At 36.2% G+C, this 14,502-nt stretch overlaps 1 protein-coding gene across 2 annotated transcripts in view; it reads left to right on the forward strand.

The window, feature by feature from the left end:
- The window catches only part of TBC1D5 (TBC1 domain family member 5), a 564,710-nt gene that overhangs the window by 307,877 nt on the left and 242,331 nt on the right, over nt 1-14,502 (forward strand). For both annotated transcript variants that reach the window (XM_015132185.3, NM_001258153.1), the window contains 1 exon segment: nt 725-792. In XM_015132185.3, the coding sequence (XP_014987671.1) occupies nt 725-792 (68 nt within the window).

Raw genomic sequence — 14,502 nt, forward strand, 5'->3', positions numbered from 1 at the left:
AAACTTTACCCATCTTTCTTAGTGCATTGGGAATTCCAGTCAGGTTCAAGCTGGGGACAGTTGGCCCATGAGTCCTGCTGTAATCCAAGCACCTTTCTGTTGTTACAGGGGTAGTAGCAGTAGCATATGGCAGTGAAAAGTATTGTTCACTTTATATAGATAATAAAAGTTTTAAGAATGTACACTAGTTTCTCATTAACCACAGGGGATTGGTTCCATGCTCCTCATGGGCACCACAATCTGCAGATGATCAAGTTTCTTATATAAAATGGCATGGTATTTTCATATAACCTGTGTATATCCCCCTGTATACTTTAAACAATCTCTAGATTACTCATAATACCTAATAGATTGTAAATGCTAAAGTTGTTACACTGTGTTGTTTTTCTAATTTGTGGTTTTTTTTATTGTTGTATTGCTATTTTTAGTTTTTTCCCAAAATTTTTGATCCACAGTTGGTTGATTTTTGTTGTGGGACCTGCAGATAAGGAGGGCTGACTTTATATGATAATATCAAACTGGAAAAATTGATGTTAGAATAAAGATGTGTTTCTGAGATTAAACTAGTTTTAATAAAAATTACCCCAGTCTCGGGTTTTCTATCTGCAACGTGAAACGCTAACTCAGAGAAGAATAAATTTAACCATTTAAATTATTAAATTGAAATCATTAAAAGTAAAGCAAAGGTGTGAGACTATATAATAGATTGTTTTCCTTATTTCAGAGTCTTTGGAACAAATTCTTCCAAGATAAAGAACTTCGATCAATGATTGAACAAGATGTCAAAAGAACGTACGTAGAACTATTTACATGTTACTTTCAATAATTCAAATTGTTGTTATCTCTTTCTAATTTTAACAAAACACAAAATCTGAGAGGCATCTTAATTGAATGCAGTATTCTACTTGTGTTAATAACAAACTTTTTTTTGACAAATTGTGATAATAAGGATTGTTTTCTCCTCTAACGACACAGATTTCTGTGTTCCCTTTTTAAAAGTAAATTACATTTATAATATTGATAATCTTCAATAATATTTAATTAGTTTTATCAATTTCCAACAATTATTTGAAGTCATATGCACCTTTTTAAGGTTATATTGTATAGTCATAGTGTTATTGCCAGAAAAATTTATCCCTTGCTTTATGCCTTTGAATCCCTTTCTCACCAAGTTACTTGTTAAAACTTGTTAAATGACAACCATTATTCTTATCCTTACTTCTCTTCCTCTTGAAGCTATTCAGGTTTACAAACAATCTTTTCTCTCAGTCTACTCAGTATTTACTGTGTAAAAGGGTAATTTGTTACTTTGCATAGTATCCATAACTTTGATATATTCGACCTCATCCTTCTGAGTCATAGGGTGAGGAGTAAATGGAATTTGTGTCAGAAGATCATAGGTAGAGTCCTAGCTAACTGATGCTGTAATTGTAGGAAGATTACTTCAACATCTTTCCCTCTCGGTTTCCTCTTCTGTTAAATGAGAATAATAGTAACCATCTCTTACGATATTTGAGGATTAATATCTGTCAGAATAGTAGTAAATTAGATAGGTTTATACTTTAAACTATAAATCATTATATAAATGTTAGTAAACTTAATGCAGTCCTCAGGATCTAGGATTAGCCAGGTATGTACAGAATCATGAGTATCTCTGGTGGCTTCCTCCAAGTCCTTCTGCAGCTTTGCCTGTGTGCTCCACTCCTAGTTCAATTCCTACTAAATCTATTATAATGTCAAGGCCTCTGACTCTCTGATACTCATTTCTTTGCATGTTGTGAATACTGAATAATGAGATGACATGAACTACTACTAAGTTTGTAGTACATATTTAACAAATACAATTTCTTACTTTAAAATGAAAATAATTCAGAAGAATCATAGGTTTAGAGTACAGTGAAACCACAGGTAATTGGCAGTGGTAATAGGGTATGGGGTGAGAAGTTTGGGATCATTTTGGTTAGCTTGAGTTATCCAGTTAACTCAGGAGTAACCCGGTTAGGGAAGCTACTCTCAGAGGTGTGGGTGATAGTGCTTGGTCTCCCTAGTATATAGGTGCAGAAAGTAGAGCACCATTGTATTAGCACACAGGAGTCGTGGCACTCAGTAAATATATGAATAAAACAAAAGAAGGAATTTCCTCAGTAATTTAAGTATATAGCTCATCAGTGGTAGTAAACAGGCCTTTTAAAAACAAAATGTGGAGTATATATTGTTAACCAAACTTTAAAGTGTTAAAATGCTAGGTAGTTGTATTTAAAAACTTGCCACCTTCAGATTGATCTGTCTAATGAGCAGGATTATAATTAACCTCTCTACAGTTACCAATGGAAATGAAGGGGCCACAGCGCTGGTGCTGAGTCGCAGAGTCAGAGGCCATAGGGGCCAGATTGACTTAAAGAAATAGCAAACAAGAAAGGGGGAAAATAAAACTCTAATAGCCACATCAAATAGGCAGTGATACTGGGAATTTGTTCATCATTTTAGTTACTTAGTTCGAACATTTCTGCTTTGTTATGTAAGAAAGTGCTAGTTCTTGAAAACTTCTATATTTTGTTTTTTTCTTACAAAAATGTGAGACATATACACAGATATATATACATATATATGTATATTATACACATATATATGTGTATATACATGTACACATACATATATATACACACACACATAGTGTTTTTCTTAAAGTGTATCTCTACTAGTGTATTTTAATTAAAATGGCAAACCAGTGACCCAAAGAAGGTAGCTAGGAGGCCCTATAGTTGATAGCATAGTAGGGAAATGTATTGGCATTATCTAGAGGGACAGAAGTATTAGGATAGATGTATATATGAAGGGGAATTTATTAAGGAGTACTGACTCACATGATCATGGTGAAGTCCCACAATAGGCCATCTGCAAGCTGACAAGGAAGCCAGTCCAAGTCCCAAAACCTTAAAAGTAGGGAAGCCGACAGTGCAGCCTTCAGTCTGTGGCTGAAGGCCCCAAGAGCCCCTGGCAAACCGCTGGTGTAAGTCCAAGAGTCCAAAAACTGAAGAACTTGGAGTCTGATGTTCAGGGGCAGGAAGCATCTACCACAGGAGAAAGATGAAGGCCAGAAGACTCAGCAAACCTGCTTTTTCCACCTTCTGCCTGCTTTATTCTAGCCACACTGGCAGCTGATTAGATGGTGCCCATCCAGATTGAGGGTAGATCTGCCTCTCTGAGTCCACTGACTCAAATGTTAATCTCCTTTGGCAACACCCTCACAGACACACCCAGGAACAATACTTTCCATCCCTCAATCCAATCAAGTCGACACTCAATATTAACCATCACAGGAAGGTTCCATATCTTCTCTTGAAGACTCTCCCATGGCTGTCTCCACATTTAGATTAAGTCTCCTTGTCATTTCTATATAAATTTTCTGGCAAATACTTAACTTGTGAGGTAAGGCGGTCAGTCTTATTTTAAGTCCACCAAATTATTTAATTGTAAAAGCTGAATAGTTTGTATAAATTTACATCTTTATAAGGTACTATATGATCTAAAATATATGTTTTTCATTTCAGTCTGTGAGGAATTCCCTAATAAAATAGAAATACAGCCCAGATAAGGTTATGAAGTTTACTAGCTTTGTAATAATAATTTTTTTAAATGTGTATTTATGGAGCATCGCTATGTTCCATAATTGCCCTTTGCACTGTGGGGGACAGAGTGGAGTGGTGAATAACACAGATAGGGTTCTGCCATCACAGGCTGTATATTTCAGTGTGGTATAGGGGAGAGTGGTGAGACAACAAGCGTGTATAGATAAAGAGGATAATTACAGAGGGTGATAATTGCTCTGAAGAAATAAAGCAGAGTAACTGGATAGCTAGAAGGAGAGTAGCCAGTGGGAAGGCTACTTTAGGAATAGTGATTGAAGAAGACATCTTTGAAAAGATGACATTTGAGCTGAGATGTGAAAAAATTTAAAGGCCAGCCATATGAAGAACTAGGGCAAGAACTTGTAGACAGGGGGAGTAGCTAGGGCAAAGTTAGTTTCTCAGTGAAAACGAGCTCAGTGTTTAGAGGAGCAAAAAGAAGTCAGGCAGGGTAGAGCAAGTGCTTTAGAGAAGGAAATATGAGAGGAGAGCAAAGGCCAGACAAACAGTCTTGTAGACCACAGTAAAAAGTAAGGATTTGGCCGGGCACGGTGGCTCAAGCCTGTAATCCTAGCACTTTGGGAGGCCGAGACGGGCGGATCACGAGGTCAGGAGATCGAGACCATCCTGGCTAACACGGTGAAACCCCGTCTCTACTAAAAATACAAAAAACTAGCCGGGTGAGGTGGCGGGCGCCTGTAGTCCCAGCTACTCGGGAGGCTGAGGCAGGAGAATGGTGTAAACCCGGGAGGCGGAGCTTGCAGTGAGCTGAGATCCGGCCACTGCACTCCAGCCTGGGCGACAAAGCGAGACTCCGTCTCAAAAAAAAAAAAAAAAAAAAAGGTAAGGATTTATTCCAATTGCAATGGGAAGCTTTTGGAGGACATTGAGCAGTGGCATGATACGTAAAAAGATAATTATGGCTGCTGTGCAGTGGGGCAAAGGTAGTTGTAAGAATGGAAGCTGGAAAAGCAAGTAGGAGTCTATTGGAGTGTTTCAGGTTAAGTAATGTTATCTATTTATTAGACTAAAAATGTAGTAATAAAGACAGGAGTAGATAGGTTTGGGATATGTATTTTATGTTTCAAAATACAAATTAGGGGATCATTATATGTAGTTTTCTCATATTCATAAGTTTCTCTTCCATTTTTACTGCTCTGTTTCTGATCCTTTTTTCCTCCTGCCCACAGTCACTTTACTTGTTTAATTGTTTTCTTGGGATCTAGTGTTTTTCCACTTCTAGTCCATTCCATGTGTTACAGCCTAATCACTCTACTCAAAGCACATTTATAATCATTCTGTTTGCCTAATTCAAAACTTTATATGACTCCCTGTGGCCTGAAGAAGAATGGACTTACTCAGTTTCTCTAATACATACCCAGTTCCCTTTTAGACAAGTGCTTCTAGCATTATTCAATGAACAGGTTTTGTGCTTTCTATTTTCCATGTTTTGGAATCTTTCATGCTCTCCTCTGCTGGAATGCTGCTTCCCTCCTCTGCTTCCTGTTAGATTCCTGACCGCTCATCATTCAAGGCCTGAGTTTATCACCTGAGTTTATGAAACATTTTCCAGTCTTGGCCATTGGAAATCATTTGTGCCTAGTCTGTGTTCTGTAGAATTTTCTTAATAACTTTTTAATATTATTTAATTTTGTTTGGTCTTATATTTATTTAGGTCCATCTGCCAGTATATTCAATACATTTATATTAATCTCCTTAGTGTACCAGGCTGTAGAGATGCCAAGATAAATGTGACATGGACGCTTAAGAAGCTTACAGACAAAACAGGAAAAAAAAGTTACAATGCAGGATTATTGGTCCCATTAACAGAAGCAGTATGTACAAGAGCTCTTGTGTTAGCCCAGGTCTTATCTTTCAAACCTAGTAGTAAAACTTTTGAGGGCATGGACCTAGTCTTGTTTTTGTCTTACTGCTCATCACCAAGTTGATGCTTAATAAATGATCATTGATTGTGAATCCTATCACTGGTGATCAGTGTTGTTCAATTTTAGTAATTATCTCAAACATCTTTAAATTTTCAGAGACATAAGCATACTTTAAAAAAATACTGTTATCAACTTTCTAGTATGAGTTTAAACAAGATAATTTGATTTCATGAGCTGTGATTCTGCCATCATTTAATGTATTTGATCTGGATATGTCACTGTATTAAATATTATCTTCCCCTTCAGCCAATTTTAATATTCTTTTATGTCACTAACCCTTTTTTGCCTCAAAGAGTTTTGCATTCATTTCAATTAATTGCTCTTTATCTTAACCTAATGAGGTTGTTACTGTTCCCATTTTTATTGCTGAAAAAACTGATAATCAAAAGGTAAATCAAGGAATTTCCATTTATGGCATTCTAATTTAGAACTTGAATTGTCTATTCTGAACAAATTTTGCCATGTTTTCAAAAGCTGTAACATTAAATGAAATTCAGTATTATTTAAAATGGTGGAAATAATGAGTTCAGGATAAAATATCATTTCCATATTAGATGCCAAAGAAGTATGTTATTTGGTCTATCAAGGTCTATTCTAAAAATATGTATGCAGCATCTATAACATCATTTGCAGATTAACATATTTATAAGCTATTGCCAAATAGTCTCATCTTTTCTTCAAATGTGTTTTCCCTCTCTCTTGAATTAAATGATTAAATTTCTTTAACTGACTTTTATAATTGTAACTTTGACCATATTTTAAAGTTTATCTGATTGCCTATTGATATGCTGTTATCATCTTCAATATTTGATCTTTCGTATTTCTAGTTATCGTAGTTAACATTTTAGGTAGCTCATTCATAATTTAATCATTCTTTTTCTTACTTGTATCTCCATGGTGAGTTTTTAAAGATGCAGCTTTCTTGGGCCCGGTGTGGTGGCTCATGCCTTTAATCCCAGCACTCTGGGAGGCCAAGGCAGGAGGATCACTTGAGCCCAGGAGTTTGAGACCAGCCTGGGCAACATGGTAAAACCCTGTCTCCACAAAAAACACAGAAATTAGCCAGACATGGTGGCACACACCTGTAGTCCCATCTACTTGGCAGGCTTTAGTGGGGGGATCATTTGATCCCAGGAGGTTGAGACTTCAATAAGCTGTGGTCACGCCAGTGCACTCCAGCCTGGGTTAAAGAGTGAGTTCCTGTCTCAAAAAAATGTAACTTTCTCATCTTATTGTTTCCTTTTGTTTATAGTGTATATGTATGCCATGCTTCAGACATAATCTATTTAAGCAAATTTTGTCTTCTCAGTTTTTTAAATCTTACAATTTGATATTTTGCAAGCAAACTTTGTCTCCTCAATTAAACTTTATTTGATATTTTCTGGATTCATTAATAATTGCTTGAAAGAAGAATGGAGCAGGTAGGGAAATAAAAAAATTCTTTAAATTCGTTTTTAGAAATTATAGATATGTGCTGTACTGTTTGGTAGATACCAGGCACATGTGGCTATTTAAATATATATTTAAATTAAATAGAAATTAAAAATTTTAGTCATCACAGTAGCTACATTAGCCATACAGCTGATAATGGCTACTGTATTGGACAACTCTTATAGAGGATACTTCCATTCTTACAGAAAGTTCTTTGGACAGCGCTGTATAGATAATTCACTGTTATGCTCACCTCAGCAGCACATATACTAAAATTGGAATGATATGTCATTATTGTTATATTTTTGTGTAATACATGATATAAATGTCTATATTTTGTTTTTTATTCATGTTGAACTTTTAGATATGGCCTCTGTGAAACATTCACTTTTATTTTCTCTCTCCTTTAGAAAACGACATGAATTTTTACAGTAGATAAGTCTTTCCTGAATTTTTGATGAAATGCATTTACTATGTTACACTGTAGTGTGTGGATGGAAACTAGATTAATTTTGAATTTTTTTGCTATGTTAAGCATATTCAAAAGTGATTTTACTGAGTAATTTATTGATTTTTTTTAATTTAAAGATTCTCTTTCTCCAAATACTGTTTGAAATCTCAAACAGTATTTCCCTGTTTTGAAAAAGAAATATGCCCAGTAATTTGGTCCGTTGATGTCACACTTTACAAAGTTAAGATGTCCTAAATGTCGGTATCTCCTACACAGTTTCCTCCAAGCCCATTTTTTATTTAAATAAAAAACAAATTCCTCTGGGAAGAAGGATTTTACAAGCAATTTCAGAGCAGAATTGATTTTGGTGTGTGTTAATGCCGACAATCTGCCCAGTGTTAAAATGTTAAAAAGAAAAAAAATACAAGCTGCCATATTCCTGTGATCACACCAAAATAGCAGCTTGTATTTATATTTTCAGTCTCCTCGAGGTGGACTGCAGGCACACATGAATGAGTGGATGTACTTGGTGTTGTGTTGTGATTTTATTTAATGCAGGCAAAGTACATGCTTGTGCATGCACGACCAGCCCTCACATATGCACTTGTTCACAGCCGAGAAAGTGAAAACTACAACACAAGCCGCTCTCTAAGAGTTGTCGGCAACCTGTGTGTGTGTTTCTTAAATATTAAAGAGGGGGGAAAACAGATTTTCAGGAATATGAGAAATAATTCTTCTTTCAAATGGCCTGTGGTCCTTCCTCATTTGACACTTAAGGTAAAAACAAAATAATTACTATTGCATATGTATATTTAGTATTTTCCTGTACTGCTCCTATACTGTTTTAAAGTATATTTTTCCCATTTCTGTTTCATTTAAGCATGCAAATTCTTAGCATACGTTTATTCTAATTTGTGAGATTTTTAAAAACTTAAAAATTTTTTTTTCAGTATTTTAATGAAAATATAGGTCTATTTGCTACAGAACATATAGTTGCGGTGCTTTCATTAGCACCCTGGTGCTCCTTATCTTTGGAATTTAGGAGCAGCAGTACATAGGGGCAGCACAGTTATAGGGGTACCCTCTGAACTGCTGACCAATAGAATTTTTGCTTTTCAGATTTTCTTTGTTTTAAATGAGCCTAGATTTTTAAGGACTATTTATAGTTGTAGATTTATATGATTATGAGAAGGTTAAAAAGTAAAGTTTGGTGAGCAGTAAAATAATATTCCCAGTGGGCATAGCCTGTTTGGTAGTGTAACACAGTCTTTTTAGAACATTTCAGCAGATTTAGAATTGAAGCAGCTTTGGTACTTCAGGGGTAATGCTTTGTATTTAATTTTTTTCTTAATTATTGAAAAACTTCAAAATAAAGTCTGTATTTCCATTTGTGACACAGTGTCATCTGGCACTGAAAGTACATGTACAGTATATCTACCTACGTTTATATTTTTTCCTAATTTTTCACCGTTATGGTAGGAACAGAAAGGTGTTTTTGGAGGAGTGGAGAAGTGGGGTAAAGGGCTTGTTACGTGACTCAGGCACTGTAGAACTAGAAAGAACCTTAGATGAAAACCTCTACTTAGGTGGTGACAGGTCCCATCTCCTGAACTGCAGCCACACCTGCCTTCTCCCAACCTTGTATCCTGTCATCCCAAACCGCCCCCTCTTCTTTTTGTTTTTGCTTAATCTGCCCAACTGTATGGTGATTTCTTACTCCACCTTCCTTGTTAACCTCTTGGAGATTTTTCTGCTGTCCTCTTGGGCTGAGTCCTACTCGTTGTCATCACAATAAATTACTACTTTCTCTTTTTTTCACTTTAAAAAATTCTCTATTCACCTCCTGTTTATGAACTATGAAAGCTATATGTCATTCTTTTCTTCGTTGCAAAAAATAAATTAAAGAAAGCAGAACCTTGTTCAGGCTTTCCTTTTGCATTGCCTTTATATTCCTAGTCCCTGATTGTATCGTCTTAATTTTCCTTAAAGGTTTGTAAGGCTTGTAGGTATATTTGTTCATTCAGCAAATACTACTTGAGAAATTACTGTGTGTCAGCCACTGTTTTAGAAGTTGAAGATTCAAATAAAGACTGCCTCTTCTGTTCTTTAATATATAATGCACATTTTATTGTAATTTTCTTCTTTCAAAATTATCTGTAAGATGTCTTTTTCTCCTAGATTTTCTTGAGTTCATATGTTTTGTATCTTCATATTCTCCAGTACTTGGCACCCATTGTAAGCATTTGTGTCATTAATAGTCATCTAGTAAAATCCGTTTATTTTGCAAAGGTGAAAAGTTGAAGCTCAGAAAAACTACGACAAGAATAAGCAAATATAACTTGTTAATGGCCGAAATGGAAATGGTACCTGGGACTTCTGTTTTTCCACTGCTCTATAATTTATGTTAATCTTGTTTGCCTAGATTTAATGCTTCATCAGGAAACATTTATTAAGTACCTTCAGTGTGCAAGCACTTAGTGAAACAAAACGGGACAGAAACATAAATGAATCAGTATCTCAAATCTTATTCAAAAAGTGGTGGAGACTAAATAAGTAGATACTGTTTCTGCCCTCTGGGTTTATATTTTGTAATGCAGTGTTTCTCAACCTTGGGAATATTAGCATTTTGGACCAATTCTTTGTTTTGAGAGGTTGTTTTGCACACTGTAGGATGTTTAGCAGATCCCTGATCTCTGCTTGCTAGAGCTGTGTGGCATGCTTTTAAAAATCTTTCTTTGTCAGATGGAGAGATTACAAAAATTTTCTCACATTCTGTAGGTTGCCTGTTCACTCTGTTGATAGTTTCTTTTGCTGTGTAGAAGCTCTTTTGTTTAATTAGATCCCATTTGTCAATTTTGGCTTTTGTTGCCATTGCTTTTGGTGTATTAGTCATGAAGTCTTTGTTCATGCCTATGTCCAGACTGGTATTGCCTAGGTTTTCTTCTAGGGTTTTTATGGTTTTAGGTCTTATGTTTAAGTCTTTAACCCATCTTGAGTTAATTTTTGTATAAGGTGTAAGGAAGGGGTCTAGTTTCAGTTTTCTGCATATAGCTAGCCAGTTTCCCCAACACCATTTATTAAATAGGGAGTCCTTTCCACCTTGCTTGCTTTTGTCATGTTTGTCAAAGATCAGATGGTTGTAGATGTGTGGTGTTATTTCTCAGGCCTCTGTTCGGTTCCATTGTTCTATATATCTGTTTTGGTACCAGTACCATGCTGTTTTGGTTACTATAGCCTTGCAGTATAGTTTGAAGTTAGGTAGCATGATGCCTCCAGCTTTGTTCTTTTTGCTTAGGATTGTCATGGCTATATGGGCTCTTTCTTGGTTCCATGTGAAATTTAAAATAGTTTTCTTAATTCTGTGAAGAAAGTCAATGATAGGTTGGTGGAAATAGCATTGAATCTATAAATCACTTTGGGCAGTATGGCCATTTTCATGATGTCGATTCTATCCATGAGTATGGAATGTTTTTCCGTTTGTGTCCTCTCTTATTTCCTTGAGCAGTGGTTTAGAGTTCTCCTTGAAAAGGTCCTTCACATCCCTTGTAAGTTGTACTCCCAGGTATTTGCAAAGAACTTAAACAAATTTACAAGAAAAAAACAACCCCATCAAAAACTAGGTGAAGGATATGAACAGACATTTCTCAAAGGAAGACATTTGTGTGGCCGACAAACATTTGGGGGAAAAAAAAAAACCCTCATCATCACTGGTCATTAGAGAAATGCAAATCAAAACCACAATGAGATACCATCTCACACCAGTTAGAATGGCGAGCATTAAAAAGTTAGGAAACAACAGATGCTGAAGAGGATGTGGAGAAACAAGAATGCTTTTGGTGGGAGTGTGAATTAGTTCAACCATTGCGGAAGACAGTGTGGCGATTCCTCAAGGATCTAGAACCAGAAATACCATTTGACCCAGCAATCCTGTTAATGGGTACATACCCAAAGGATTATAAATCATTCTGCTATAAAGACACATGCACACGTATGTTTATTGCAGCACTGTTCACAATAGCAAAGACTTGGAACCAGCCCAAATGCCCATCAGTGATAGACTTGATAAAGAAAATGTGGCACATATATACCATGGGATACTAGGCAGCCATAAAAAAGGAAGAGTTCATGTCCTTTGCAGGGACGTATATGAAGCTGGAAACCATCATTCTCAGCAAACTAACACAGGACTAGAAAACCAAACACCACATGTTCTCACTCATAAGTGGGACTTGAACAATGAGAACACATGGACACAGGGAAGGGAACATCACACACTGGGGTCTGTTGCGGGGTGGGAGCCTAGGGGAGATACCACGTTAGGAGAAACCTAATGTAGATGACGGGCTGAAGGGTGCAGCAAACCACCATGGCATGTATATACCTAATGTAACAAACCTCCTCATTCTATACATGTTTCCCAGAACTTGAAAGTATAATTTTAAAAAAAGGGTCACATGACACAGCAAGTGGATCATGTAGAAAGAAGGTGTTAGCATAAGACTGGACGCTATTTTATGCAGCAATATTATAACCAGTAAGTATCATTGATCACGTAGTAAATTCAATTTTATGCCATCACTGAAAAAATAAAAAAAAAAATAAAAATTCTAAGGACCTTTTGTTTGTCTGAAGGGTTCTTTGTGGCATCATCATAGAGCTTTCTAAGATCTCAATAAAGGCTTTTACAGTCACACCTTTGATTTCATCTTTAGTTCTTGCCTTTCTGTCTTTTTCCTAGATTTGATCTTTACCCAGAAGCAGTGTGTTAATATTGGTATCATTTGCTGACTTGAGAAGCTGGGAATGAGAAAAAGCTTTATTTTTAAACCAAGCAAGTTCTAGCACCTTTATGTTTACCAGTTATTCCTTTTGTTTTTTCTCTTCTTACATTCTACTATAAGTAACACAAATAAACCAGACAGTACCTTCAGTACTCTGCCTGGATATCTCCTTAGCTAGATCACTCAGTTTATTAGATTCATTTTCTATGTTCCATATAACTAGAGGCCATCATATTGCCAGACTTTCTGTCACTGCAAAATAAGGAACCCCTTTCCTCCGTTTTTTTTCTGTAATGTTTTCTTCACTTTCATTTAAGCCCTTACTGGCAGCCTCTTTGCAGATTTTCTTTTGCTAATAGTCTTTTTCCCACAGCCTTGATTTCTCACTTATGCTCTCCTGAAGGTCCTTCAGTCTTCTATCCAGTCCCATAGGCACTTCTACCACATATTTTAGGTTTCTGTTTTTTGTTTTTTTTTGATATAGCACCCCTGTTTCAGATGTCAAAACCTCTATTATATTTTGCTACGTAATTAACCAAAATTAGTGGCTTAAAACAACAATCAATGATTATTTCATGGTTGCTGTGGATCAAGAGTTTGGGAGCAATGTAGCTGGGAGATTCTGGCTTAGGAGTGTTTCATGAGACTGCAGTCATGTGGTTACTGGAGCTGCAGACATTTGATGGCTTGACTATGGCTGGAGTATCCACTTTGGTTCCTCTCTGTGTAGATCTCTTTAAGGCACTGCTTTAGGGTCCTCCTTCAGAAGATACTTTCTTCAGATCAAGAGATCCAAGAAAGAAAAAGAGCCACGTAGAAGCTATGTCGTTTTTATGCCATTACCTCAGAAGGGAAATGTGAGAATTAAAGAATTTGCAGTCATAGTTTTAAAAGCAGCACAATTCCAATGGAGTTTTCAAGGTCTTCCCCATGGTCTTTTTCATTCTGTCCACTAGAAGGGGAAATGTGTACGGAGGCCTGCCTGTGGGGAAGTTAGGGGAGTGTCTTTCGTGGTCACACATAATTTCCCCTCTCATTCCATTGGCTAGCACTCAGGTCACATGACCACAGCTAACTGAAAAGGAAGCTGAGAAATTAAATCCAGCTATGCGACTGCAAAGAAGAGAAAACAGGTTTGGTTGAATAGGGAGAATGGAAATTACCAACCAAAATAGGGAACACAGGAAGAAAAAGAATTGTGTCTTTCAGTATGTCTGTTTTTATTCCATATCAAATTGTTTCTTGTTGTGGTCTTGGCTTGATTGTTCAGTTTTTCTTTAGTAAAACAATAAACCACAGTAAGGTATTATAGTTATTTTGGTGGTTAATAGTATTCTAGGGAGTTTTCGTCAGCTCATTTAAAAATTTTGGATGAGTGCTTGTTTTGATTTTCTGTTTTTGAAATATGGGCATAACAATAGTAATTGTTCCTTCAAGTCCTTCTGTGCTTCTTTGTCCTATCGCATGATTATAAACCCTCACCAAGGGCTTTCCTTTTTCCCCTGGGGCATCTTATTGAATACTTGCATCTTCAGTATTTCATCTGGGCCCAATGCTTTGTCTATTTTAATACTTCTAATTACCTAATTATGTACTATAATGTGGTGACAAAACCCTTTATCATCTTACTCTTTTCTTAACCCTTTTCTTGCTTAGGAAAGATTCTTTTTGTCTCTTTGTTGCCTGCATTACAGATAGCCCAGATACTTGCCTGCCTTCCCTTTATTGTCTGTATTATGACAGACCATTGCCCTGTTGAATGTCTTTCCAACTAACTTATCAGGCGCCTGGGTTCCTGGTTATTGGGGCTCCAAAGCTGGTGTTTAATTGTTCTCCATCCCTTACTTTTCAGTTCACTTCCACACACTGTAGTCATATGAGACCATATCCACATGGCAAATAGGATACTCTAGTTGTCATAAACTACTTTTGTTACAGAATTAGTAGCCATTCTATCATGTATAGATCTTTGTGTAATAAATGTCTGCAGTACGTATCCATGAGCCAAATGTAATAGAAATCAGTAAGATTTTAAAAAATTATGTGAATTGTATTTCAGGATAGCTAAAAATTGATGAAGGAGTTTTTTTTCATTTTATCTATGTCTTAATAAAGGAAGAAAAAATATGATAGAATTATAGTTTTACCATTTTATGACTTTTAATGAATTACCAGATTTAGGCAGTGATCATTAACAGTTGGTAGAATCACCGAAAGTGGGATACATTAATGTTAGGTGCCTCCTGATGGAAGTACACAACACCAAC

The sequence above is a fragment of the Macaca mulatta genome, chromosome 2, assembly GCF_049350105.2.
Source record: "Macaca mulatta isolate MMU2019108-1 chromosome 2, T2T-MMU8v2.0, whole genome shotgun sequence".
In the NCBI taxonomy this organism is placed as follows: Eukaryota; Metazoa; Chordata; class Mammalia; order Primates; family Cercopithecidae; genus Macaca; species Macaca mulatta.